This window comes from Rhamphochromis longiceps, linkage group LG17, assembly GCF_057381845.1.
Source record: "Rhamphochromis longiceps isolate RC_006_pf linkage group LG17, R_longiceps_female_GT1.1, whole genome shotgun sequence".
Classification (NCBI taxonomy): Eukaryota; Metazoa; Chordata; class Actinopteri; order Cichliformes; family Cichlidae; genus Rhamphochromis; species Rhamphochromis longiceps.
In genome coordinates this window covers 454,769-482,006 of record NC_140573.1, presented here as the reverse complement: position 1 = coordinate 482,006, position 27,238 = coordinate 454,769, and the positions used below count along the sequence as shown (strand labels likewise).

The 27,238-nt window shown below is 40.3% G+C and overlaps 1 protein-coding gene across 1 annotated transcript; it reads right to left on the bottom strand.

The window, feature by feature from the left end:
* Positions 1–1,979: 1,979 nt before the first annotated feature.
* Positions 1,980–27,109, bottom strand: LOC146648974 (uncharacterized). Its single transcript, XM_085387028.1, has 24 exons — positions 26,956–27,109; positions 19,263–19,331; positions 19,055–19,165; positions 18,800–18,925; positions 17,225–17,439; positions 16,994–17,087; positions 16,079–16,678; positions 15,925–15,976; positions 12,519–12,693; positions 12,202–12,425; positions 12,035–12,106; positions 9,980–10,185; positions 9,744–9,869; positions 9,551–9,655; positions 9,325–9,438; positions 9,070–9,195; positions 8,354–8,568; positions 8,112–8,205; positions 7,046–7,753; positions 6,894–6,945; positions 3,370–3,522; positions 3,117–3,215; positions 2,924–3,025; positions 1,980–2,740 (listed from the first exon to the last, which is right to left on the bottom strand). The coding sequence occupies exons 1-24, from the start codon at positions 27,061–27,063 to the stop codon at positions 2,418–2,420; spliced, it is 4,269 nt and encodes a 1,422-aa protein (XP_085243154.1). The 5' UTR covers positions 27,064–27,109; the 3' UTR covers positions 1,980–2,417.
* Positions 27,110–27,238: the final 129 nt, after the last annotated feature.

Here is a 27,238-nt window from a genome sequence, read left to right as displayed (position 1 = left end):
TATTAGAGCGCTCCGCTCTCGCTCTGCAGGCCTACTTGTTGTTCCTAGAGTATTTAAAAGTAGAATGGGAGGGAGAGCCTTCAGTTTTCAGGCCCCTCTTCTGTGGAACCAGCTTCCAGTTTGGATTCGGGAGACAGACACTATCTCTACTTTTAAGATTAGGCTTAAAACTTTCCTTTTTTCTAAAGCATATAGTTAGGGCTGGACCAGGTGACCCTGAATCCTCCCTTTGTTATGCTGCAATAGATGTAGGCTGCCGGGGGATTCCCATGATGCATTGAGTTTTTCCTTTCCAGTCACCTTTCTCACTCACTATGTATTAATAGACCTCTCTGCATTGAATCATATCTGTTATTAACCTCTGTCTCTCTTCCACAGCATGTCTTTATCCTGTCTTCCTTCTCTCACCCCAACCGGTCGCAGCAGATGGCCGCCCCTCCCTGAGCCTGGTTCTGCCGGAGGTTTCTTCCTGTTAAAAGGGAGTTTTTCCTTCCCACTGTCGCCAAAGTGCTTGCTCATAGGGGGTCATATGATTGTTGGGTTTTTCTCTGTATCTATGAAGCGCCTTGAGGCGACTTTTGTTGTGATTTGGCGCTATATAAATAAAATTGAATTGAATTGAATTGAATAGATTGTCTGTGAAAGCATTTATTTGAACAGTGATAAGCAGGTAAACGGTGAAAGATACTGTTGATAGATTATATGATAGACTCCTAGTATTAAAAACAAAGTGTTTAATAACAGAATTAGCGAAATGTGTATATTTTGGAAACGTGCCTGTCTGTGGATGACTGCTGTCATTCATATGGGGGAAAGTACCAGCAACGCTGTTTGTTGGAAAATAAGTGATACTTTTGGATTCATTATGGATTCCTTTTATGGACAGTGTATTTCTTTACATGATTCCTGTTGTACATGCTGCTATTTGACTGCTTGCTGGTGCTGGACGTCTAAGGACCAGAAACTGCAGTTTCAGGATTGTTTTGATAATAGATTTGTTTGAAATTGTGGTGATTTTGAATCTTTATCCACACTATGATGAATTCAGTTTGTATTGTACTGTGGAAGAGGCAGTTTATTTTTTTATTTGTTTATTTTCTGAGCCAGAATAAGTGGTATTGACATAATTGCCACTAATGCCTGACTTTCTGTCAGCACCACAAACTCCCTGCCTCTCTTACTTGGGGCTTGAATATTTTCTTGTTAAACTGTAAAATAACATTGTCTAAAGATTGTTGTTTGTGCCATTAAAATCCTCACGTGTGAATGCATTTTCTTGTAAAATAAATGGCAAGTTGTTTTACTTCTGTGCAAGTAATGCAATTTAATACAATCGCTGATGTCTTGTCATAAATTTGTGCATTTATTTAAATACTGAGGTTTTCTGGAGGAAGACCTAAAGGGTACTAGCTGCTCTAACTCCATGTTTTTCTTCTATTACTTTGCACATGCTTGATAGCTGTTTTAGCTCCCTATCAGTTCCTTTAAGCCAACTCTTAGATATTTTACCCACCTGCTGAATAACAGTGTTCCACACCCACTAACATTATACAGATCCAAGAGAAAGGAGACTGTAACGCAGTCTGAGGTCTAAGCTTTAAATGAACAAGACTCACTTGTACATACACTTTGGCCATGTTTAATACAAACTCTGTCTCTTGCTCTATGGCAGCTGAGAGATGCTCCAGCCTCCCCATGCCCTTAATTGGATAAGTGGAAGAAAATGGGTAGGTGGATTCCAGCCCTTCTTACTCGCAAAGTGTTTTTACAACTGTGATTGCATTGAGGGGACAGTAAGTTGAGAAGGTCTGAAACTACTGTAGATATTACAAGTACGGCAGGTTGTTTCAATCATTACATGACCACTAAAATATACTTGGAAATATTTTTCCAGTTTTGCCACTAGGGGGAGGTGTTGCTCAAAAGATTGTTGCAGCGCATTGGCACTGAAAGTGAGACAAATAATTTAAAGGACCTGGTAGTAAACAAATGTTTATTTTCATATAGCCATATAGAAACAAAGAATAAATAGAAACAATGTATAGCAACAGAAACTTTACAAAAGAGAAATAATGTGATGCTTTTAATAATATTATTGGTAACTGCACTTCAAATGCAACAGATGTCCAATAAATATGTTCTATTATCTACAAAATCAACGTGTGTGCTGAAACTATGCAAGTCTGACCTAAAAAAGCCAGTTAGAGATGACAGACGATGCAATAATGTTTTAAGTTGAAACAAACAAAAAAAACCAAACAAAAAAAAACAGCAAAAACTAAAGTATGCAATCCATTTCTGAAAGCATTTTTCTTCCCTTCACTAAGTGATGGGAAAGACACAAAAAGGTTTTGGGCCAAAGGAAGCACCAAGGACCAGCTGCAGGCCAGTGTGCATCATTGGAAAGCACACACCTGTTAGTAACCATACCCCTGGTGATAGCCATCCTGATAACCGTGTTCGTATCCATGATGATGGTAACCATAGCCACCATATTCGTCTTCAGGGCAGCGCATGCCAAGGCACTGCTGGATGGCCATCTCCTGTCTGCGGAGCTGCATAGAGTCTACCAGGTCATAGATAATGGCCATGGACCACATGGGTGAGGGGTACCAGCACTTAACATTGCCGTCCTTCCCCACCAGCAGCATGGAGAAGTATTCTGGGCTGATTTGGAAGTAGTTTCTCATGTCCTTCACGAGGGTAGCTGAGAGCCCTTCACGCTCCACGGTAGCACTCCCTGGATGGACCAGAGGATCAGGTTAGGAACAACCTATTAAAGAGTGAATTTCACAATAGATGTAGCACATCGACATTTTCCTCTTCCTCTAAACTTATCACACTGAACTCAGATACCAAAAAAGTAGAGACCTTAGCTTTCAGAAAATATATCTGTTCACTATTTTGTATTAAAAATTCTTACCATTGATAGGATAGAGCTCCAAGACTCCGCCCATATCTGGCAACTCTGTGCCAACCAGCTTCAGAATGGCGATGTACCTCAGGCCTGTGTAACCATGGCAACCTTTTTTTGAAAAGACATCAGAATGAGGCAAACAATTTTTAGACAACAGCATGACTTCAAATGAGAACAGCAGTATGCTATCAAAGTTTACCTTGGACTATGACCCTGACTGACATGACCAGACAAAAGTGCAGTTTAAGAGCCTCAGCAAGCAGATTTACAGATGCTGGGAGGAAGTCATACTTGTTTTCTGCAAACAGAACAAAATGTGAAGACACGTACTGAGCAAGCTGCCAACACATCACTGTAATGCACGCCAGAAAAATTAACACTGTTTTTTAAATCTTTTTATCCAGATGTGGAAAAAAAAAGTTGTGTGCATGTGTTTACTGTCAGGTAATCACCGGCACTGGCAGACATTTTCAGAAGTAGGATGCGGCTGGTCCCCAGTGTTACAAAGCCTAGCCCGAGAGCAAGAATGTAGGCTGATGAGCCGGAGCACAGCCTGGGGCACAAGGGCACATGGCTGCGACTGGAAATGGATCCAGCCAAACCTGCTGGAATACATACAAACATGCACGCACACATGTTTATCAGACTTCCCCTTTACATTATGATTATTATACTGCCAAAGAATTTTTTAAAACTGTTGTGTGTGTCTCAGAAAGGTTTTAAAAAGACAACATTCATTCATTCATTTGTTCATTTTCAGGCACAACAAATACCTATATTGAACATAAAATACACAAAACAAAAAACAAAAATTGCCTGAAAAAGGAGTGGGACGAAGAAAACTTATTAAATCCCACCCCTATACTCACTCATCAACAAAAAACAAACAAACAATAAACTTCCCGCAGCTACGCCCATCATTGCATACAGACCCATCAACAGCCCCGGGCACATACAAGCATCTAAGCGGCAGCTCGCAAACAACAATTAGAGCCTTCATAACTGAATACAGAATATATAAATTATAAATTGCATTACCACAGGTAACAGGCAGTAATAACTACAAGTAACAAACACACATACATATACATACATATATATATCTACACACACAAGTACATATATGTACATACATATGCACACTTTTTTATTTTTATTTTTTGGAATCCATACCAGCAATGGTAAGAGGACAGACATTACAGAGCACACTAAAACCCATCATTGAGTATACTGTGACCAGACCAACTGTTTGTAGAGAAATTTAAATCTATGAATATTTTTGCATTGTTTCAATTGTAAACTCAGACTGTTCCAGATTTTCACACCACATACAGACACACAAAAGCCTTTATGGGTTGTTCGAGTTCTGGGTAATTTGAATTCTCCAAAGCCTCTCACATTATAAACCTTTTCTTGAATTTCAAATCTAGTTTGTAAATTTGCCGGTAAAAGTTTAGTAAAAGCTTTATACAAAATTATGGATGTATTGTAATTAACCAGATCCTGGAATTTAAGTAACTTTGCCTGAAGAAAGAATTTGTGAGTATGATCTAGATAACCAGCCTTGTGAATAATACGCAGTGCTCGTTTCTGTACTGCGACTAATGGATTAGTTGTATTTTTATATGTATTTCCCCACACTTCCACACAATATGTAAGATATGGAAGAACCAGGGTACAGTACAGAGTACGAAGTGCATCTTTATCAAGGAATTGTTTCACTTTGTTCAAAACTGCGAGGCTTCTAGAAATTTTGGTTTTTATGTGTCTGACGTGGGGTTTCCATGAAATTTTATTATCAATTACGACTCCCAAAAATTTGTTTTCACTCACATTATCAATTGGTACACCTTCAATGATAATTGGTAATTCTATATTATATTTTAAATTACCAAAAAACATTGCTTTAGTTTTATTTATATTTAATGATAATTTATTTATGTCCATCCATTTTTTTTTTATTAATTTTAGCTCCCTGTTTACGGTCATTACAAGATCAGTATAATTATCGCTACTGAAAAATATGTTGGTGTCATCTGCGAACAGTATGAGTTTAAGTACTTGAGAAACATCAAAAATATCATTTATGTATACATTGAAAAGTTTTGACATTGACAGGATGTAAGTGTGAACTAAAACTTGCAGAAATAATGATCAAATACAAGACACTAAAAACAACACTGCGGGTTAATTTGGTTAAAAGAATATCATTCTAATTATGCTGTGTGAGCCGTTTCGAGATATGTGGTGGCTTTTCCATTAATGGCTCATCTGTGAAACAGCTTATGAGGAGAAACAACTCAGTATAATGCAATACAAAGATGACCGTGTCATTGAGACTATATACCCCTTATCTTGTATATCAATATTCAGTAAGATGACCTTTATATTCCAAGAAATCTATGTATCAGGCAAGCTTTCAGGTCAATTCTTTAAGTAATCCAAGAGTTTTATGTGGATGTTGGCTGTTTTTGTTTATTCTCTGTCAAACTATGACTCAATAAGCACTGTTGCAACAGGGCTCACAGGGATTTTCAGTCTGGTTATTGTGTCATTTGGCATACCATAACATTTTCTTCCAATTTCTCTTCCTTAAGAGTAATTTTTTGACAGCCACCCTCACACTGACACCATTTCTGATGTGGCTTCAGTAAGCAGTATATGGATCAACTGCAAGCCCAGATGCATCTCTCAGGTCCTGTGTCAGGTCTTTGCTGCATTTTTTCACCCTGATTTTTCACACTTCAAAAGCTTCAGGAGCTTTTTGCTCAGTGCAGCATCAGCACCACGGAAATACACGGATACATCCGTAGACTCGAGACAGAATTCACAATGCGTTTTTGGGACTTTCAGGTGTATGGACCAATGTTTTATTTTCTGATCAAACCAGAACACTTTAATGAGCAGCTAGATTTGTCTCGCATTATCTGGCTGAGTTAATGCCAGTTAACATCGAAGCAGCTGGAATCCATAGCTGTGCGTGTTCATGGAGCTGCATTTTCACCTGCTGGACATCACTACCTGACAAGTTTAACTTTCTTCAGAACATTGCAGGGGCCTTATTGCCAGTATTTGTCTCTACATATCTGTGTGAGCATGTGTATCTCTTTATTAACAAACATGCCATATTGGCCCAGTTTATTTTTCTTATCATTGTTGTGAGGAGACCATAAATAGCATTTGTATTTTCTGTTGTACAGTTCATTTGCTGTTATGGATAAAAAGTGTCTTTTTTTGTTTCAAAATAGCTGATAACTATTCACTGATAGCTGCCAACATCTGAGAATAAATATAATTCTATAAAGTTGCTCTATATAGTGTGTAACTGTTAACATAGAGCATTATTAAATTTTTTGCTAATGCAATCATATGGCACATTGACTTCTGAGGAAATTTTAGACGGCACTCGTCATCAGAAAGGTTGCCTACCCCTAGCCTAGAGGAACTGACTCTTCATAAATGAATCGAGTAGGGATCGCTATCCCAGGATGGTCAGTCATACGATGCAAGATTCTCTCAAGCACAGCGCATCAACAGGACTGAACTGCCAGCCATGCAGGAGGAAGATGCAGCAGATCCTCTCTGATCACAGCCACCCCAGCCACAGACCGGCAGGTGGTTCAGGAACATTCAGGGATAGTTTCTACCCACAAGCTATCAGACTTCTGAACTGCAGACATTCGGCACACACTCACTACAACTACTGGACTCTACAAACTGTCACTATAAACCAATTTAAATCCTTACTGCACAAGTTTTTGCACAACTGTAAATTCCAAACAAATTCTCTTAATATTAATACTTTAGTATTTTGTTATTTATTATTATTATTAATAAATAAATTTTCTTCTTTAATATAACTGCTCACTTCTATATGTTCATGTAAAGCTGTGGCTACAATGTTTATCTGTACATGACAATAAAACATGAAACTTGAAATTTTACAGTAGTAAGTTTGATAAGATATATTATTTACCGTAGTGAGGGGCTTTGCTGGGTGAAAACCGTTTACGTCTGCTATATTTAACCTGAAATAAAAAGGAACATTAAGCAGATTTGTTTATCAAAAGCAAATGAAAGAATGTTTCACAATGAGGTGTACAATCACAGGAGGTAAACAATACTCACATTTGCACGCTTGGTTGAAGAGTGTATCTGCTTGAGCTCATGATTACTTTCAAGTTCACACTCTAGCAACTGCTTCACCACCTGTAGCTCAGTGAACAGTATCTGACAGTGTTTGCAACCAGGAGCAGGTGTCCTCGGGAGAGGACGTCCCCTCCTTTGCTTTGCTGCATAGTAAGGTGCACTGCTTGGGATTAAAACATCAGGAGATACCCCTGTTGAATGACAAGTAACCTTGCTGCTGGAGATAGAAGGCTGCATAATTGGGATGGTGTGGTCACTGAGAGTGTCACTGGCAGAGAGAGGCTGTAGGTTTGGTCTGGTAGAGTCACCCAGAGCCTCGCTGTCAGAGGGAGGAGCAGGCCGATGGTTCAATGTAGCATGGTCACTGTGAGCCTCGCTGTCAGAGGGAGGAGCAGGCCGATGGTTCAATGTAGCATGGTCACTGGGAGCCTCGCTGTCAGAGGGAGGAGCAGGCCAGTGGATCAGTGTAGCATGGTCACTGTGAGCCTTGCTGGAAGAGGCTATAGCAGAAGCAACCTTTGACCCTTCCTCCAGTGCCCTAAAGATGCCCTCCTCAATTACAGCATCATCCACTTCATCCATGTGTGAGACCATTTGTGGTGTGGGATTTGATGCCCTCAGAAGTGCCAGTTCTTTAGCAACGTGTCTGTCCTTGGCCTTTTGCATGTAAAGTTTAATCATAGGTGTCTGAAAAAATTGGTATTAGATGTGATTAGGGTTAAATTTAAACAGTTTTCTGTGTAACCATATATCAAAACTGTCAGTATTTTACTTATTTGGGCATCCTTCACGTTTTTATCTATGCACACAACATGCTTTCTAGAGCTCGAGGAACATTATATAAATACAGCATACGGACAAAGAAAGAACCACCGTATTCTTCTATAGAAACTGGAAGACTTTCATTTCACCAGAGTAACAAATATGTAAAATGCAAGGTCCTAAATGTAAGTCCCTTTAACATAAACATCTGATTCCAGAGATCAAGGGCTGCCTCACCAACACACAAAAACCACACAGAGACACCACAAAGTCAATAACATACCTGTAATTTGTGGACCTTTTCCAGGTGCTTGTCAAGCCGTTTAAGATGTTTTGACTGACATAAGCGGACTGGACAGTCCAGATTTGTAGAAAAGCTGTAAAAATAGTAAAAAAAAATGCTGAGTAGGATGAAATAGAAATTGGATGTGTAAGATAATTGTATCAAATAAATGCAGTGCTTAGAAAAAATGTGTAGGGACAGTAAATATAAATTTATCTTTCAGAATTTATTAAGACACTTACTGCCGATGAGAAAATTGGCTCAAAAGAGTCAGCTCAGTTTTATTTACAACCTGCTCTGTGACTCTTAGGTGCTGAACAATATCAGCATATACATGTCCACATATGGGACACTTGTGTCCATTTCTGACACAGTGATGCCTTTGAGACTTTGAGGCGACAGCAACCTGTTGCCGTTCCTCTGTCCTCTGCGGCAACTCACTGCTCACGAACGCCCCCTGTACACAAAAAGAAGATGCATACAACTACTAAAAAAGTTTTATTTTTTGTCTTACTCTTACTTAATATTTACAAATGCCAATGAAAATAAATTATCTGCAGTACTGTTAGTAATTCTGACTACTTTTGATTTGACCTTTATATTTCTTTGAATATATATACTGTCTTTGAATTCATCTTGTGTACGAAACCCACTACTACTCCTCCTCATGACCTCACTAAAAATGGACTGGAGCTAACTCACCTCTTCCTTAAACTCATCTTTTCTCAATTGTCTTTAAATTTATCTGGTGGAGGTTTCCCATCATCACTCATTTCTAATCTTCTTCTAAATCTTCTCTTTAATTAATTATTGCCACATTTAATTAATTATTTAATGGTGTATTTAATTAATTCATTATGGCAGTCCTGGTGTTCCATACATATGAGCTGACCATGTGACGTAGAAGAATACAAAGACATATTTTGTTGAATGCATTGAAACTGAGAACAAATTTTACCTTTTCCATGGCCACTTTGTGAATCATTTGTCCCAAATGTTCTGCTTCATCCTTTGAATCGTCTTTAGATTCATCCTGTGTGGGTCTGCTATCATGTGTCCCATCCTCTTCAGATGCTGCCACCATCTGTTTTAAGAGAAGACAACAATATGTTTGGCTCATTTTTGATATATAGATTGTGGAAGCAGTGAAACTGAGGATGAATTTCACATCTCTTTGTGGCATAGGACACCCAGTTTTGTTTTTCATGGCTACCTTAGGAATCCTTTTACGTTCTTGTTCTTCCTCCTCTTCTGAATAGCCTTCAGATTCATCCTGTGTGGGTTTCCAGTCATCTGTCCCATCATCGTCAGATGAGCTAACAGACTGCTTTTAGAGCAGAAAAATATATATTTTACTCATTTTTCATGGATGTTTGGAAACAAAACACTTACATCTTTAACTGCAGGAGAAGAAACCCTGCTGGATTTTTCCTGCCCACCTTAGGAACCCATTCCCTCGCTTCATCCTCCTCCTCCTCTTCTGGATTGTCTTCTTGTGTGAGTTTCCCCACATCTGTCCTATCATTTTTGTAAAAGATGACCATCTGATTTTAGAAAAGTAAAAGTAAAAAGGTAAAAGATTAGTAATCAGTGAAAACACTAAAAACAAGCACAAGAACATACATTACATACTTTTCTCTTGCGCAACTGGTATGTCACTTTTTGTAGATGCTCCACCCCCTTTTTCAAATCCTGTTTAGTTTCTCTTATTGTGGCTCCGGCACTACAGGCAACCTCACCCTGACCTGGGCTCACCATCTGTTTATGGTACAAATTAAATATGTTTTGTTCATGATGGAGTAAATGATTATATATGAAAGAAGTGCAACCAATCAAAACTCTTACCAAGGGAATCAGGGCACACATACCTTGTTACTGCTACACTGGAAGAGCGTTCTGTCTAAAAGCTCCTCTGTTCCTGATGACTGCTGCTCTTCCTTTTCAGATCCTTCACCGTCCTCGTCCTGCACAGATCCTCTGTCCTCTCTCCTTTTCCTTTTATTTGCTGCATATGTTGCAATTGCATTGGTGGTCAGTGCTCGGCTCTGGAGTGTGTCCTCTGCAGGGTCCTCAGCTGTGCAAAGCAATATTACTAAATATGAATAAATGTAAGTGTATAGATAAATGTATAACTTGACTTTCGCTTATTTAAATAACCTTGGTAAAATCTTTTGGCTGTGATGGCATCATGGCACATAAATGTTGCCACTCTAAATGTTACTTATGGCCATTGATCAGTGAGTTTTGGTCAGTGGTTGTTAATCAATGGTCATGAGAATTTGCATAATTAATATTAAGGAACTGACCTCCCAGCCCATTGTTCCTTCAGTGGGCTGGTTTCAGTCATTATGCAAATGTACTGTTTATAAAAGATTGGGGAAACCTGCAGTCAGCTGAGACTGAAGAAGTCACTTGGATGAGTTCAATGGTTCAAAGGTCTTAAAATATAAAACATATGTAATAAAAAATGATCAGAGTGCTAAAACAGAGCTTTTCTCTCTTTTCCTAATTATAAAGTAGTTTTATTCTTAATCTAAGAGAAATCACAATGTAAATCTGATCAATATATTGATAACAAATGCAAAAGTGTTTGAGTAGTACAAATGGCTGTTATAATGACTGAGGTGTGTGTGTGTGTGTGTGTGTGTGTGTGTGTGTGTGTGTGTGTGTGTAATGAGAGAATAGAATAACAGTGATTCTAATAACAGGCCTCAGAGTGTCTGACCTTGGTGTGTGATGTATAATGTGACACAGTGGAGCTACTAATCTCAAAGAATATCTGGCAAACAAAATGTATGTTTTCATAAAACAAGTTGGATAAAAAGTAAAGAAATAAATGGCAATTAACTGAATTCTAAAAAGCATTTAAATTGAAAATTGGATTATGTTACAATGAATGTTCATGTGAAAATGTCCTAAAGACAAATCTAACTGAAGTAGAATCACATAAACTGAATGAAATGTAGGGGATTACATCCAGATGTGATTCAATGTGAATTCTTTATGTTAAGAATAACAATGAAAATGTAATGAAGCGTTTTACAAGTTTAAACATTTTTAACTGTTTGTCAAATCTTGTCAGATAGATATACATTGATAGATAAGGTGTGAGAAGATGTGACGTCCAGTAGGAGAGGGGGGAGAAAGGGTGAGAAGGTGAAAAAGTGAGGTAAAGAAAAGATTTTTGTCTTCTGCAAGATGAGCAGCCCAAAAGATTGGATCGAAGGGGTTCACAGTTGAAAACCTGTCCAACCTGTGAATTCATTCCTTTTCGTCTGCTCATTGTTGCTGTGTTAGGGGGTTAATTTAGAAGGATTTTAATTTACATCATAATTCCAGTAGATGCCCAGCTGATTGCTCATCCTTCCTCCAACCTCTCTTCACCAAAGAAAAGAACAAACTCAACATTACCTCAGAGCAGCCTAGTTGGATAAGTAGAGTTTAAGTAATCTGATTATTTTTTGGGATTTTTTTTTTTTCCTCTTATGTGCCTGCCCTTAACCTCTAAATTGTGGACACCTTTTATGAAACAATAAAGGTAAAAGTCTTAGTATTATTCTTTATAAGTGCAAATAGCTCTTACACTTTACTCTAGCCATAATATTGAAAATAATCTTTCCAATCATTCCAGAAATAACAAGATCAAAATGTGCAGGGCTCCATCTTAATCCAGAGCTGCACATATTTCACTGCAATGGTGATGTGTTTTTAACCAAGCTCCACATTATTCTTCAATTTAAACTGGACATCAGAGAAACGTAGTCATCAGACAGAAAAGACATGAAATCCATTTCAATGTGTGGATCACAGTGATGTAAAGATCTGTAGGTGCTATGTCTTAACCCAGACATGGAGTCTGTTAATTTTACTTAAGAGGGATTATACAATCTATTTACAGATTTAAGCGTTGCAGTGATCCATACCCAGTGCGGCAGCAATCTTCTGGGGAGCCTCTTCAATTAACAAAGCATGTTTTTCTGCTTGGACAAGTCTGTCTGAAAACAAATGTAAGCACAATCCCTTAGACAGTTTACCTACTTTAATGACATAATGTTAATAAAAGAGGTGGAGATATGTATTATAGACGTACTAGACTTAGATCTCCACACATTCAGCTGGTGCACGACTACTTCACGGCCAACATCTCTGTAACGTGCCCTCAGTTCGACCAAAAGGGCGTTGAACCTTTTTTTTCCAAGTCTGACTTGTGGTGGTGACATGTTTAATATATATTTCATGAAAGCAATAGCATCCATGAGATAAGCTCTCTGAGTTGTTGGTTTAAACCCTTTTGCTTGCAGGTGTGCTAGAAAACTCCAAAGTCAAAAATACAAATTAGTTCATGTGTTAAACTGTATATGCACACATGTATATAGAAACTAATAATCATTCAAATTTAACACTTACTCACGGACTTTTCCATGGTTCCTCAGAAACAGAAGGTCAACGTTTGGAATCGCTGGGTCTGCCATGAATTCCAGAAAATGGATGACATGGGTGGCCCGCTGCTTTGCATTGTCACATATTTTTCTGCTAGGGTTCACACCTTCTGCATGGACCCTAAATTCTTCCACCAGTCTTACTGATGAGGCAAGAATAGACATCATATCAAAGTACATTTGTATAGCACTCATATTTAGACCTCAGGTCTTTTACATCAGGGGGATTTTGTTGACAAAACAAATATTTTTTCAAGCTTCTCAATGCATAAAGAAAACCTCAATGAAGAACAATTCTTAGCCTAGAAGAACTCACTCTTCACAAATTAACTGAGTAAGAATTCCTATTCCAGGATGGTCAGTCATACTATGTAAGATTCTCTCCAGTTAATACATTTTACATAGGGCTGGGCGATATGGCCTAAAATCCATATTGGGGTATAATTTGAAGCACATGCGGTAACGATATATATCGCGATATATTATTTTCTTCTGTATAACGTATTTTCCACACTATAAGGCACACTTAAAATCCTTTAAATTTCTCAAAAATCCAGAGTGTGCCTTATGTATGAATTCTGGTTGTGCTTACTGACCTCGAACCGATTTGGGCGTGCAGAAATCTGTTAAAAAATGTTTTAGTACAACTTTGGTAAGCCGCACTGCTTGATGGATTGTCGGAGCATTACGGCTGCCGTAGTGAGGAGCTTCGCGGAGTAATCTGGGTCCAAAACTCTGTCTGTTTCAGGTCCCAAAGTCAAACGAACACAGAGTTAAAAACGGTCTAAATTCTTTCACCTAAAAATGACATACCATGTTCTGGGAGATTTTTGAAACTAATTAAAATGTACAGCTCTGCTACCACTTCCTACGGAGCCCCGCAAGGGACATGGGAGAAAAAAAATTAAGATTGACTTTTGCGAGATCTCGCAAAACAAACTCGGGATCTCGCAAAAGTTTTAGCTGCATTCTTCGAAGGCTGCCAGCTCGAAGCCGACCGGGAGGTCGAGGCACGATGTGCCGGGAGAGCGGTGTTCCTCCCGGCTGTAGTAGGTCTCGACCTCCTGTTAGCTTCGAGATGGTGGGTGTCAGATCTCCGAAAACGTCTGAGCACATTTGCAAATATATGATGTCTTGTAAACCGAGCAGGTATCTGACGTTTACACAACTACATTCACGCTTCAAAATATCTTAAAAGTGTATTTTGTGACCCAGAAAGAGTAACATTACAACTAAGTAGCTGCCGCCATTGTTGGAATTCAACTTTTGCGAGATCCTGAGTTAGTTTTGCGAGATCTCACAAAAGTCAGTCTTAATTTTTTTCTCCCATGTCCCCTGCTGGGCTCCGTTCTGAAGACAGAAAACTAAACAGCAGTGGCGTTTGCAGGGTTACTGAAGTTGGACTACCTGGTATATAATGTTGTGCTACGTGATTGCCAGCGACACAGCAATGTTAGCATAACATTAGCACAGTGAAGCTGGAGGATGAACACCAGCTTTTGTTTCCACTCAATAAAAGTTAACGTGAGGGATTCTGGTGGTCAGGGACAAATGCAATCGCATAGCAAGATGCTATACACGGGCCAAACTTCAGTCAAGAGAACAACTGAGATTATTCCACAATACAAGGTTAGTTATTAGTACAGGGAGTGCAGAATTATTAGGCAAGTTGTATTTTTGAGGAATAATTTTATTATTGAACAACAACCATGTTCTCAATGAACCCAAAAAACTCATTAATATCAAAGCTGAATGTTGTTGGAAGTAGTTTTTAGTTTTAGCTATTTTAGGGGGATATCTGTGTGTGCAGGTGACTATTACTGTGCATAATTATTAGGCAACTTAACAAAAACAAATATATACCCATTTCAATTATTTATGTTTACCAGTGAAACCAATATAACATCTCCACATTCACAAATATACATTTCTGACATTCAAAAACAAAACAAAAACAAATCAGCGACCAATATAGCCACCTTTCTTTGCAAGGACACTCAAAAGCCTGCCATCCATGGATTCTGTCAGTGTTTTGATCTGTTCACCATCAACATTGCGTGCAGCAGAAACCACAGCCTCCCAGACACTGTTCAGAGAGGTGTACTGTTTTCCCTCCTTGTAAATCTCACATTTGATGATGGACCACAGGTTCTCAATGGGGTTCAGATCAGGTGAACAAGGAGGCCATGTCATTAGTTTTTCTTCTTTTATACCCTTTCTTGCCAGCCACGCTGTGGAGTACTTGGACGCGTGTGATGGAGCATTGTCCTGCATGAAAATCATGTTTTTCTTGAAGGTTGCAGACTTCTTCCTGTACCACTGCTTGAAGAAGGTGTCTTCCAGAAACTGGCAGTAGGACTGGGAGTTGAGCTTGACTCCATCCTCAACCCGAAAAGGCCCCACGAGCTCATCTTTGATGATACCAGCCCAAACCAGTACTCCACCTCCACCTTGCTGGCGTCTGAGTCGGACTGGAGCTCTCTGCCCTTTACCAATCCAGCCACGGGCCCATCCATCTGGCCCATCAAGACTCACTCTCATTTCATCAGTCCATAAAACCTTAGAAAAATCAGTCTTGAGATATTTCTTGGCCCAGTCTTGACGTTTCAGCTTGTGTGTCTTGTTCAGTGGTGGTCGTCTTTCAGCCTTTCTTACCTTGGCTATGTCTCTGAGTATTGCACACCTTGTGCTTTTGGGCACTCCAGTAATGTTGCAGCTCTGAAATATGGCCAAACTGGTGGCAAGTGGCATCTTGGCAGCTGCACGCTTGACCTCGCTTATTTTTCCACACGCTTCTTGCGACCCTGTTGATTATTTTGAATGAAACGCTTGATTGTTCGATGATCACGCTTCAGAAGCTTTGCAATTTTGAGACTGCTGCATCCCTCTGCATCCCCTTCTCATTACAGAGATGCACATCACCTAATATGCTTAGTTGGTAGTAGGCTTTCGAGCCTATACAGCTTGGAGTAAGACAACATGCATGAAGAGGATGATGTGGACAAAATACTCATTTGCCTAATAATTCTGCACTCCCTGTATACTGCAACAAGATGGGAATAGACCAGCTGCGAGAGAATTCAACATTAATGAATCAATGTTACGCAAGTGGAGGAAGCGCAGTTTTTGGCTTTCCCCATATTTCAAAAGTGCTTCATCTCTTTGCTATGACTGTTACCTGGCATAATTTGCAGATGATAATGGTTGTAGCTACGATGCTTTCGACCAAAACAGGCGCAGCTTTATGACATCATCAACATGCACTATCGCGGTAGAGCGGAATAGTCAAAATCTCTATCGTTGGCCAAATTTATATTGTTTCAATCGCCCACCCCTAATTTACAGTAGTAAGTTTGATAAGATATATTATTTACCATAGTGAGGGGCTTTGCTGAGTGAAAACCGTTTCCGTCTGCTATATTTAACCTGAAATAAAAAAAAAATCATTAACCAGATTTGTTTATCAATAGTAAATGAAAGAATGTTTCACAATGAGGTGTACAATCACAGGAGGTAAACAATACTCACATTTGCACGCTTGGTTGAAGAGTGTATCTGCTTGAGCTCATGATTCCTTTCAATTTCACACTCTAGCAACTGCTTCACCACCTGTAGCTCAGTGAACAGTATCTGACAGTTTTTGCAACCAGGAGCAGGTGTCCTCGGGAGAGGACGTCCCCTCCATTGCTGTACTGCATAGTAAGGTGCACTGCTTGGGATTAAAACATCAGGAGATACCCCTGTTGAATGACAAGTAACCTTGCTGCTGGAGATAGAAGGAGGCTGCATAATTGGGATGGTGTGGTCACTGAGAGTGTCACTGGCAGAGAGAGGAGGCTGTAGGTTTGGTCTGGTAGAGTCACCCAGAGCCTTGCTGTCAGAGGGAGGAGCAGGCCGATGGTTCAGTATAGCATGGTCACTGGGAGCCTTGCTGGAAGAGGCTATAGGGGATGCAACCTTGGACCTTGCCTCCAGTGCCCTAAAGATGCCCTCCTCAATCACTGTATAATCCACTTCACCCACATGTGAGACCATTTGCGGTGTGGGATTTGATACCCTCAGAAGTGCAAGTTCCTTAGCAACGCATCTGTCCTTGGCCTTTTGCATGTAAAGTTTAATCATAGGTTTCTGAAAAAGTTAGCATTAGAAAGGATTAAGATTAGATTTTAATTAATTGGGCATCCTTCATGTTTTTATCTATGCACACAACATGCTTTCTAGAGCTCGAGGAACATTATATAAATACAGCATACGGACAAAGAAAGAACCACCGTATTCTTCTATGGAAACTGGAAGACTTTCATTTCACCAGAGTAACAAATATGTAAAATGCAAGGTGCTAAATGTAAGTCCCTTTAACATAAACATCTGATTCCAGAGATCAAGGGCTGCCTCACCAACACACAAAAACCACACAGAGACACCACAAAGTCAATAACATACCTGTAATTTGTGGACCTTTTCCAGGTGCTTATCAAGCCGATTAAGATGTTTTGACTGACATAAGCGGACTGGACAGTCCAGATTTGTAGAAAAGCTGTAAAAATAGTCAAAATAAAATGCTGAGTAGGATGAAATAGAAATTGGGTGTATATAAAAGTTAGCAATTAAATAAATGCAGTGATTCGAAAACATGTAAATTTAGTCTCTTTCAGAATTTATTAAGACACTTACTGCCGATGAGAAAATTGGCTCAAAAGAAGCAGCTCAATTTCATTTACCACCTTCTCTGTGACTCTTAGGTGCTGAACAATATCAGCATATACATGTCCACATATGGGACACTTGTGTCCATTTCTGACACAGTGATGCCTTTGAGACTTTGAGGCGACAGCAACCTGTTGCCGTTCCTCTGTCCTCTGTGGCAACTCACTGCTCACGAACGCCCCCTGTACACAAAAAGAAGACGCATACAACTACTAAAAAAGTTTTATTTTTTGTCTTACTCTTACTTAATATTTACAAATGCCAATGAAAATAAATTATCTGCAGTACTGTTAGTAATTCTGACTACTTTTGATTTGACCTTTATATTTCTTTGAATATATATACTGTCTTTGAATTCATCATGAGTACGTTTCCCACTACTACTCCTCCTCATGACCTCACTAAACAACATCTTCAACATCTGCCAGAAAATGCTCTGGATTTTATACGAGTCTGTTGTGGCCAGTGCGATCCTCTATGCTGTTGCATGCTGGGGGAGCAGGCTGAGGGTAGCAGAGGCCAACAGACTTGATAAACTGATCCGTGAGGCCAGTAATGTTGTGGGGATGGAGCTGGACTCTCTCAAGGTGGTGTCGGAGAGGCGGATGTTGTCCAAAATAAAGACAATGTTGGATAACACCTCCCACCCACTCCATGACATGCTGCTCAGTCACAGGAGCACATTCAGTGAGAGACTGAGAGTACCGAAAAGCACCACTGAACGACACAGGAAATCTTTCCTGCCTGTGGCCATCTCCCTGTACAACGCATCCACTTAACACACTGGTTACTGCTACAACTACACATGTTTCTTTTTCAGCTATTTATTAATAAGTGACTCATGTACTGGAACAAAAAAATAATTTCCACCAGGCATCAATAAAGTATTCTGATTCTGAAAAAATGGACTGGAGCTAACTCACTTCTTCCTTAAACTCATCTTTTCTGAATTGTCTTTGAATTTATCTGGTGGAGGTTTCCCATCATCTATTCCATCCTCTTCAAATGAGCTGAGTTCTTCTTCTTCTTCTGGCTCCTCCCTTTAGGGGTCACTACAGTGGATCATCTGCCTCCATCTTATTCTATCCATAGCCGCCTCCTCCATCAAACCAACCCTATCTATATCCTCCATCACTACATCCACGAACTTCTTCTAAGGGCTTGCTCTCTCTCTCCTGCCTGGCAGCTCCATATGGAACAATATATTCACTATGCCTCTTCTACATATGTCCAAATCATGTCAGCTTTGCCTCTCTAACTTTGTGTCCAAACCGCTCAACATGAGCTGTCTCTCTAATGCACTCATTTCTAATCTTCTCCATTCTGGTCACTCCCAAACAAAATCTTAGCATCTTGAGCCCTGCCATCCCCTGCCTGGCCTTTTGCACTGCTTGTTGCTTTGGATGCTTGACTCCAGCTATTTAAACTCATGTACCTTCAATACCTTTACTCCTTGCATATTTCATATGAGCTGACCATCTGACGCAGAAGAATACAAAGACATATTTTGTTGAATGCATTGAAACTGAGAACAAATTTTACCTTTTCCATGGCCACCTTGTGAATCATTTGTCCCAAATGTTCTGCTTCATCCTTTGAATCATCTTTAGATTCATCCTGTGTGGGTCTGCTATCATGTGTCCCATCCTCTTCAGATGCTGCCGCCATCTGTTTTCAGAGAAGACAACAATATGTTTGGCTAATTTTTGATAGATAGATTGTGGAAGCACTGAAACTGAGGATGAATTTCACATCTCTTTGTGGCATAGGACACCCAGTTTTGTTTTTCATGGCTACCTTAGGAATCCTTTTACGTTCTTGTTCTTCCTCCTCTTCTGAATAGCCTTCAGATTCATCCTGTGTGGGTTTCCAGTCATCTGTCCCATCATCTTCAGATGAGCTCACAGACTGTTATTAGAGCAGAAAAATATATATTTTGCTCATTTTCCATGGATGTGTGAAAACAACATATTTACAGAAACTTAGCTGGATTTTTCTTGCCCACCTTAGGAACCCATTCTCTTGCTTCACTCTCCTCCACACCTGTCCTATCGCTTTTAGAAAAGATCACCATCTGTTTTTAGAAAAGTAACAAAACAAAACATAGAAAATAAAATAATTTCCAACAGTGCATTTTGAGATCTAAGCATCCCAGAAACTGCACAGACATATGTCAGACATAACTTAAAACCACCAGTATAGGTTCATCAAGGCCCTGAGGGGAAAAACTACGTTTCCCACAAAATATTATGTTACTTCCGGTTTTGGCAGGTAATGGCAGACATGCATCCTTTTTTTTTTTTTTTTTTTAATTTTGTTTTTAAAATTTTGGTCGCCAACGGAGAGTGTTTGGTAGCGCTGTCCTCAGAAAACACCGTTTGTACTGTTTCGAATCATAACTCTGGTTTTACGTGGCCTATTAACACAATTAAGAGAATATCATTTGAAGTCCGCACTTTCAACACAAGTTGAAATGGAGACTGGGGCTGTGTCCCAATTCAGAGACCGCACGCTTGAAGTACGCATTTTGAGTGCGATTACGTCACCGCCACGTGACGACTGTCCCAACTCGAAGCGTACTTCAAATGCGCCGTCGATTTCCCCAAATATCAAGCGTGGTCCGGTGCACGCTTCGTGGTCCCATATATCCCACAATTCATAGCGCGGCGGTGGGTGTGGATAATTTTGCTGCAAAATCCACATAAAATGTAATAAATAAATCATATAATACAAAAATCAACTATTCACATTTCAACTTTTAACTATTTAAATTTTCAGCTTTTTCCTTTTACAAATTTAAAGTGAAAACAACACAAAACACTGCAAACCACAACACAATTAAATATAAATTATAATATGAAAACAAAAAGAACATGTATATTCTCTGTCATATGGGCCCGCATGAATAAACTTTCTGAATCCTTTATCATCTGCAACCGAAAATAGTTGTGGATGATTACTATACCTTTCTATCCACTGCGGTCAAGTGAGCCCTCACTTACGAAGTCGCAGTCAAGCTAGCCGCCCCGCCAGCCGCACCGAAAATGTGGTTGCACTACTCTTACGTATATTACGGTATGGGTGAAGACCGGCTTAGAAACGCAGTGTTTTGTGTCCTGACACTATTTTACTTCACAATCCACTCCCATTTTTAGTGTATCTCCACTTTCCCCCCTGTGATCCACAGCCCAAATTACTGTATGATTCAGAGAAAATTAACAATAAAATTTACCCAATTTACTCAACTATACTTTTAATGTCCTCATCTTTGAGCTCAGATTACAGGAAAACTATAAGAGGTGACGCAGATATTTCACTGGATTATGACTCTGGGTGACCCCCACTCTGCACCCTGTGATCCACAGCCAAAATTACTGTATGGATTTTGAGAAAATTCATAGCAAAATCTTCCCATTATGCTTTACTGTACTCCACATATTGACATCTTTGAGCTCTGATTACAGGAAAACTGTAAGAGGTGACACAGATATTTCACTGGATTCTGACTCTGGGGGACCCCCACTCTGCACCCTGTGATCCACAGCCAAAATTACTGTACGGTTTTTGAGAAAATTGATAGTAAACTTTGCACAATTTACTGTACTATACTCTATATATTCTCATCTTTGAGCTTAGATTACAGGAAAACCATAAGAGGTGACGCAGATATTTCACTGGATTATGAATCTAGGCTGTCTCCACTCTGCACCCTGTGATCCACAGCAAAAATTACTGTATGGATTTTGAGAAAATTGATAGTAAAATCTTCCCACTTTGCTTCACTGTACTCTACATATTGACATCTTTGAGTTCCGATTACAGGAAAACTGTAAGAGGTGACGCAGATATTTCACTGGATTCTGACTCTAGGCTGTCTCCACTCTGCACCCTGTGATCCACAGCCAAAATTACTGTACAGTTTTTGAGAAAATTGACAGTAAAATCTTCCCATTTTGCTTTACTGTACTCTACATATTGACATCTTTGAGTTCCGATTACAGGAAAACTGTAAGAGGTGACGCAGATATCTCACTGGATTATGACTCTAGGCTGTCGCCACTCTTCACCCTGTGATCCACAGAAAAAATTACTGTACGGTTTTTGAGAAAATTGATAGTAAACCTTTCACAATTTACTCTACTGTACTTTTAATATTCTCATCTTTGACCTCAGATTACAGGAAAACTATAAGAGGTGACGCAGATATCTCACTGGATTATGACTCTGGGTGACCCCCACTCTGCACCCTGTGATCCACAGCCAAAATTACTGTACGGATTTCTGATAAAATTAAATCCTATTCCATTACCAAACCAAATGAGTTCATTGAAGTATTTGCTTAACTACAAGAAATGTCTTTCCACACACAATTTAAATTTTTCAAAATGTCATTCACACACCACCTCAAGTATCAACTTCAGTTTTAGACATTATTTATTCAGTGCTTAATCACAACAATAGTCAACTTAAGGCACTTACATAATAAGTTAAACCTTACAATAATACATACAGAGAAAAACCCAACAATCATATGACCCCCTATGAGCAACAGTGGGAAGGAAAAACTCCCTTTTAACAGGAAGAAACCTCTGGCAGAACCAGGCTCAGGGAGGGGCGGCCATCTGCCTCAACCGGTCAGGGTGAGAAATTACATTTCTCAGATTACTGATTTCTCATATTACTACTACACAGTTTAGATACACTCAACAAAAATATAAACGCAACACCTTTGTTACTGCTCCCATTCCCCATGGGATGGACGTAGAGACCGAAAATTCATTCCAGATACACAATATAACCATCCCTCCCAAACAGTGGTCACAAATCAGTCCAAATGTGTGGTAGTGGGCACATCTGCCATATTGAGATAATCCATCCCACCTCACAGGTGTGCCACATCAGGATGCTGATCTGACATCATGAGTAGTGCACAGGTGTACCTCAGACTGCCCACAACAAAAGGCCACCCTGGAATGTGCAGTTTTGTCTCACAGCAAAATGCCACAGATGCCACAAGCAATGAGGGAGCGTGCAATTGGCATGCTGACAGCAGGAATGTCAACCAGATCTGTCGCCCGTGCATTGAATGTTCATTTCTCAACCATAAGCCGTCTCCACAGGCGTTTCAGAGAATATGGCAGCACATCCAACCGGCCTCACAACCGCAGACCTCGTGTAACCACACCAGCCCAGGACCTCCACATCCAGCAGGTTCACCTCCAAGATCGTCTGAGACCAGCCACCCAGACAGCTGCTGGAACAATTGGTTTGCACAACCAAACAATTTCTGCACAAACTGTCAGAAACCGTCTCAGGGAAGCTCAACTGCATGCCCGTCGTCCTCATCGGGGTCTTGACCTGACTCCAGCTCGTCGCCGTAACAGACTTGTGTGGGCAAATGCTCACATTCGATGGCGTCTGGCACGTTGGAGAGGTGTGCGCTTCACGGATGAATCATGGTTCACATTGTTCAGGGCAGATGGCAGCTGAGAATGTCCCAGTTCTTGCATGGCCAGCATACTCACCGGACATGTCACCCATTGAGCATGTTCGGGATGTGCTTGACCGGCGTATACGACAGCGTGTACCAGTTCCCACGAATATCCAACAACCTCGCACAACCATTGAAGTGGAGTGGACCAACATTCCACAGGCCACAATTGACAATCTGATAGACTCCATGCGACGATGTGTTGCACTGCATGAGGCAAATGGTGGTCACACCAGATACTGACCGGTTCTGGGTCCCCAGACCCCCAATAGCGCAAAAAACTGCACATTCCAGGGTGGCCTTTTGTTGTGGGCAGTCTGAGGTACACCTGTGCACTACTCATGATGTCAGATCAGCATCCTGATGTGGCACACCTGTGAGGTGGGATGGATTATCTCAATATGGCAGATGTGCCCACTACCACACATTTGGACTGATTTGTGACCACTGTTTGGGAGGGATGGTTATATTGTGTATCTGGAATGAATTTTCGGTCTCTACGTCCATCCCATGGGGAATGGGAGCAGTAACAAAGGTGTTGCGTTTATATTTTTGTTGAGTGTATCTAAACTGTGTAGTAGTAATATGAGAAATCAGTAATCTGAGAAATGTAATTTCTCACCCTGACCGGTTGAGGCAGATGGCCGCCCCTCCCTGAGCCTGGTTCTGCCAGAGGTTTCTTCCTGTTAAAAGGGAGTTTTTCCTTCCCACTGTTGCTCATAGGGGGTCATATGATTGTTGGGTTTTTCTCTGTATGTATTATTGTAAGGTTTAACTTATTATGTAAGTGCCTTAAGTTGACTATTGTTGTGATTAAGCACTGAATAAATAATGTCTAAAACTGAAGTTGATACTTGAGGTGGTGTGTGAATGACATTTTGAAAAATTTAAATTGTGTGTGGAAAGACATTTCTTGTAGTTAAGCAAATACTTCAATGAACTCATTTTGTTTGGTAATGGAATAGGATTTAATTTTATCAGAAATCCGTACAGTAATTTTGGCTGTGGATCACAGGGTGCAGAGTGGGGGTCACCCAGAGTCATAATCCAGTGAGATATCTGCGTCACCTCTTATAGTTTTCCTGTAATCTGAGGTCAAAGATGAGAATATTAAAAGTACAGTAGAGTAAATTGTGCAAAGTTTACTATCAATTTTCTAAAAATCCGTACAGTAATTTGGGCTGTGGATCACAGGGTGCAGAGTGGGGGTCACCCAGAGTCATAATCCAGTGAGATATCTGTGTCACCTCTTATAGTTTTCCTGTAATCTGAGCTCAAAGATGAGAATATATAGAGTACAGTAGAGTAAATTGTGCAAAGTTTACTATCAATTTTCTCAAAAACCGTACAGTAATTTTGGCTGTGGATCACAGGGTGAAGAGTGGCGACAGCCTAGAGTCAGAATCCAGTGAAATATCTGCGTCACCTCTTACAGTTTTCCTGTAATCGGAACTCAAAGATGTCAATATGTAGAGTACAGTAAAGCAAAATGGGAAGATTTTACTATCAATTTTCTCAAAAACTGTACAGTAATTTTGGCTGTGGATCACAGGGTGCAGAGTGGAGACAGCCTAGAGTCAGAATCCAGTGAAATATCTGCGTCACCTCTTACAGTTTTCCTGTAATCGGAACTCAAAGATGTCAATATGTAGAGTACAGTGAAGCAAAATGGGAAGATTTTACTATCAATTTTCTCAAAATCCATACAGTAATTTTTGCTGTGGATCACAGGGTGCAGAGTGGGGGTCACCCAGAGTCATAATCCAGTGAAATATCTGCGTCACCTCTTATGGTTTTCCTGTAATCTGAGGTTAAAGACGAGGATATTAAAAGTACAGTAGAGTAAATTGTGCAAAGTTTACTATCAATTTTCTCAAAAACCGTACAGTAATTTTGGCTGTGGATCACAGGGTGAAGAGTGGGGGTCACCCAGAGTCATAATCCAGTGAGATATCTGCGTCACCTCTTACAGTTTTCCTGTAATCTAAGCTCAAAGATGAGAATATATAGAGTACAGTAGAGTAAATTGTGCAAAGTTTACTATCAATTTTCTCAAAATCCGTACAGTAATTTTGGCTGTGGATCACAGGGTGAAGAGTGGAGATGGCCTAGATTCATAATCCAGTGAAATATCTGCGTCACCTCTTATAGTTTTCCTGTAATCGGAGCTCAAAGATGTCAATATGTAGAGTACAGTAAAGCAAAATGGGAAGATTTTACCATGAATTTTCTCAAAAACTGTACAGTAATTTTGGCTGTGGATGACAGGGTGAAGAGTGGCGACAGCCTAGATTCAGAATCCAGTGAAATATCTGCGTCACCTCTTATAGTTTTCCTGTAATCTGAGCTCAAAGATGTCAATATGTAGAGTACAGTAAAGCAAAATGGGAAGATTTTACTATCAATTTTCTCAAAAACCGTACAGTAATTTTTGCTGTGGATCACAGGGTGCAGAGTGGGGGTCACCCAGAGTCATAATCCAGTGAGATATCTGCGTCACCTCTTACAGTTTTCCTGTAATCTGAGCTCAAAGATGAGGACATTAAAAGTATAGTTGAGTAAATTGGGTAAATTTTATTGTTAATTTTCTCTGAATCATACAGTAATTTGGGCTGTGGATCACAGGGGTGAAAGTGGAGATTAACCAAAACTGGGAGTGGATTGTGAAGTAAAATAGTGTCAGGACAGAAAACACTGCGTTTCTAAGCCAGTCGGCACCTATACCGTAATATGCGTAAGAGTAGTGCAACAACATTTTAGGTGCGGCTGGCGGGGCGGCTAGCTTGACTGCGACTTCGTAAGTGAGGGCTCTGTCACTACCCGATCCGTACCGGAAACCCGATCGGTACCCCGCATGCGCAAATCTTACGTCACTTCCTCTCTTTGCCAACATTGCGACATTCAATATATTTGAATGGTACGGTTAGCGCCCAGTTAGCTCCTAGCATTTCTCAACAGCTCTGCCTCCTTTTCGACTGCCCGGGACATTTAAACAATGGATAATCCGTATACAAAGAAATTCATGCTTTTCTCCTCAACAGAGAGCGTCCCCCGATTGAGCAACAGCGCCGTAAAATAAGAAGAATGGCGCCTAATTACAGAGTTAATAATGCAGACTTTGTAATATCTCACGTGTAGATTCATCAGCCAGATTAAGTGTTTACTGACAATTGACAGTGATAGCGGACATCATCATCACTATTCCAACAATCCTCTCCTCACAGACAAGCATAAACACACTCGACTATCGCTAAATCAGATTTAACACACGTTTGTAATGACGATAATTCAGTTTATAATAGGGTTTATTCGCTCGGTCAGCAGGTGGCGGTATCCTCGTACACTGGGGAGTAAACTGCCATTAAACGAACAGAAGAAGAAGAAAACATCTGCACATGCGCGGTACAGATCGGGTAGACCCGATTTGTACGGTCAGACTTTACACATGCGCAGTAAGGATCGGAGAGTCCTGATCTGTAACTTTCTTTTTATTTTTCGTTTTTGTCTACATCGTACTGAAATGCTTCATTATTGCAAACATTTTAAGATATACTTGTTATTCTTAACATTTTAACAGATACGCTGACCCATAACTATCGTAAAACGCTACGACCGGAAGTAAAAACCTTTCGCGCATGCGGGGTACCGATCGGGTTTCCGGTACGGATCGGGTAGTGACAGGCTCACTTGACCGCAGTTTCTATCCCTGGCTCTCTTTCTCTCTCTCCCCCTCTGGCTGTTCCTGTGCTACTGAGAGTAACTACCGCCCCTCCCCCCCTCTGCCCACGTGCAGAGTGAAGCGGAAAAAACGTGCGGGAGAGAGAGAGAGAGAGAGCGAGAGAGAGAGAGAAAGAGAAAAAAACCCGCGTGACGGCTCGCGATAAGGAGCCGGCTCCCGTCGTTCACGTCAAAGAGACGGCTCTAAGAGCCATTTCGTTCGCGAACGACCCATCACTAACACACACACACAACAGCAGCCCCTCTCGCTTGGTTTTTGCATTTGCGCTCGCTAACAACGTGTTGCTGGCGCTCTCAACATTTCTGCCCGTGCGCGCTCAACTCTTTCTCTACACCGTTATATTTGTGCCACAAAAACAGCCAGACAGGACAGGGTTAAAAAAAAAACCCAACCATAAACAAGCAAACGAAAAAAACCCGACAAGGTACCTGTTTGTACTCATGTAACTTTTGAAAGTTAGCTTCATACCTGAGAGCTGGTACCTTCAAACTCTTTCTTCTTTCTTTCTTTCTTTCTGACAGTCGTATTGGCGGTTGGCAAACAATTGAAAGGTGCATTTACCTTCAAATTCATCATCCATGGTGCTTCGAAACTCTCACTAGAACAATCTGCTGCTGTACTCATGATCACATGACATAGATGATTCTGATTGGCTGCTCAAATGCTCATTAGGGGCGGAACATTTTTATAACATTAGTTACCATAGGGCATTGGAGCGTGATGTCACGGGGGTGGGCGTGGAAAGGATTTT

Excerpts from the sequence above, each read along its gene's own strand:
- LOC146648974 (XM_085387028.1), bottom strand. The coding sequence starts at position 27,063 with ATGATGAATTTGAAGGTAAATGCACCTTTCAATTGTTTGCCAACCGCC. Across the intron at positions 17,088-17,224 it reads AGCCAATTTTCTCATCGGCA|CTTTTCTACAAATCTGGACT; the intron begins GTAAGTGTCTTA and ends CTATTTTTACAG. Across the intron at positions 8,569-9,069 it reads ACAAAGTGGCCATGGAAAAG|GGGGCGTTCGTGAGCAGTGA; the intron begins GTAAAATTTGTT and ends TTTTGTGTACAG.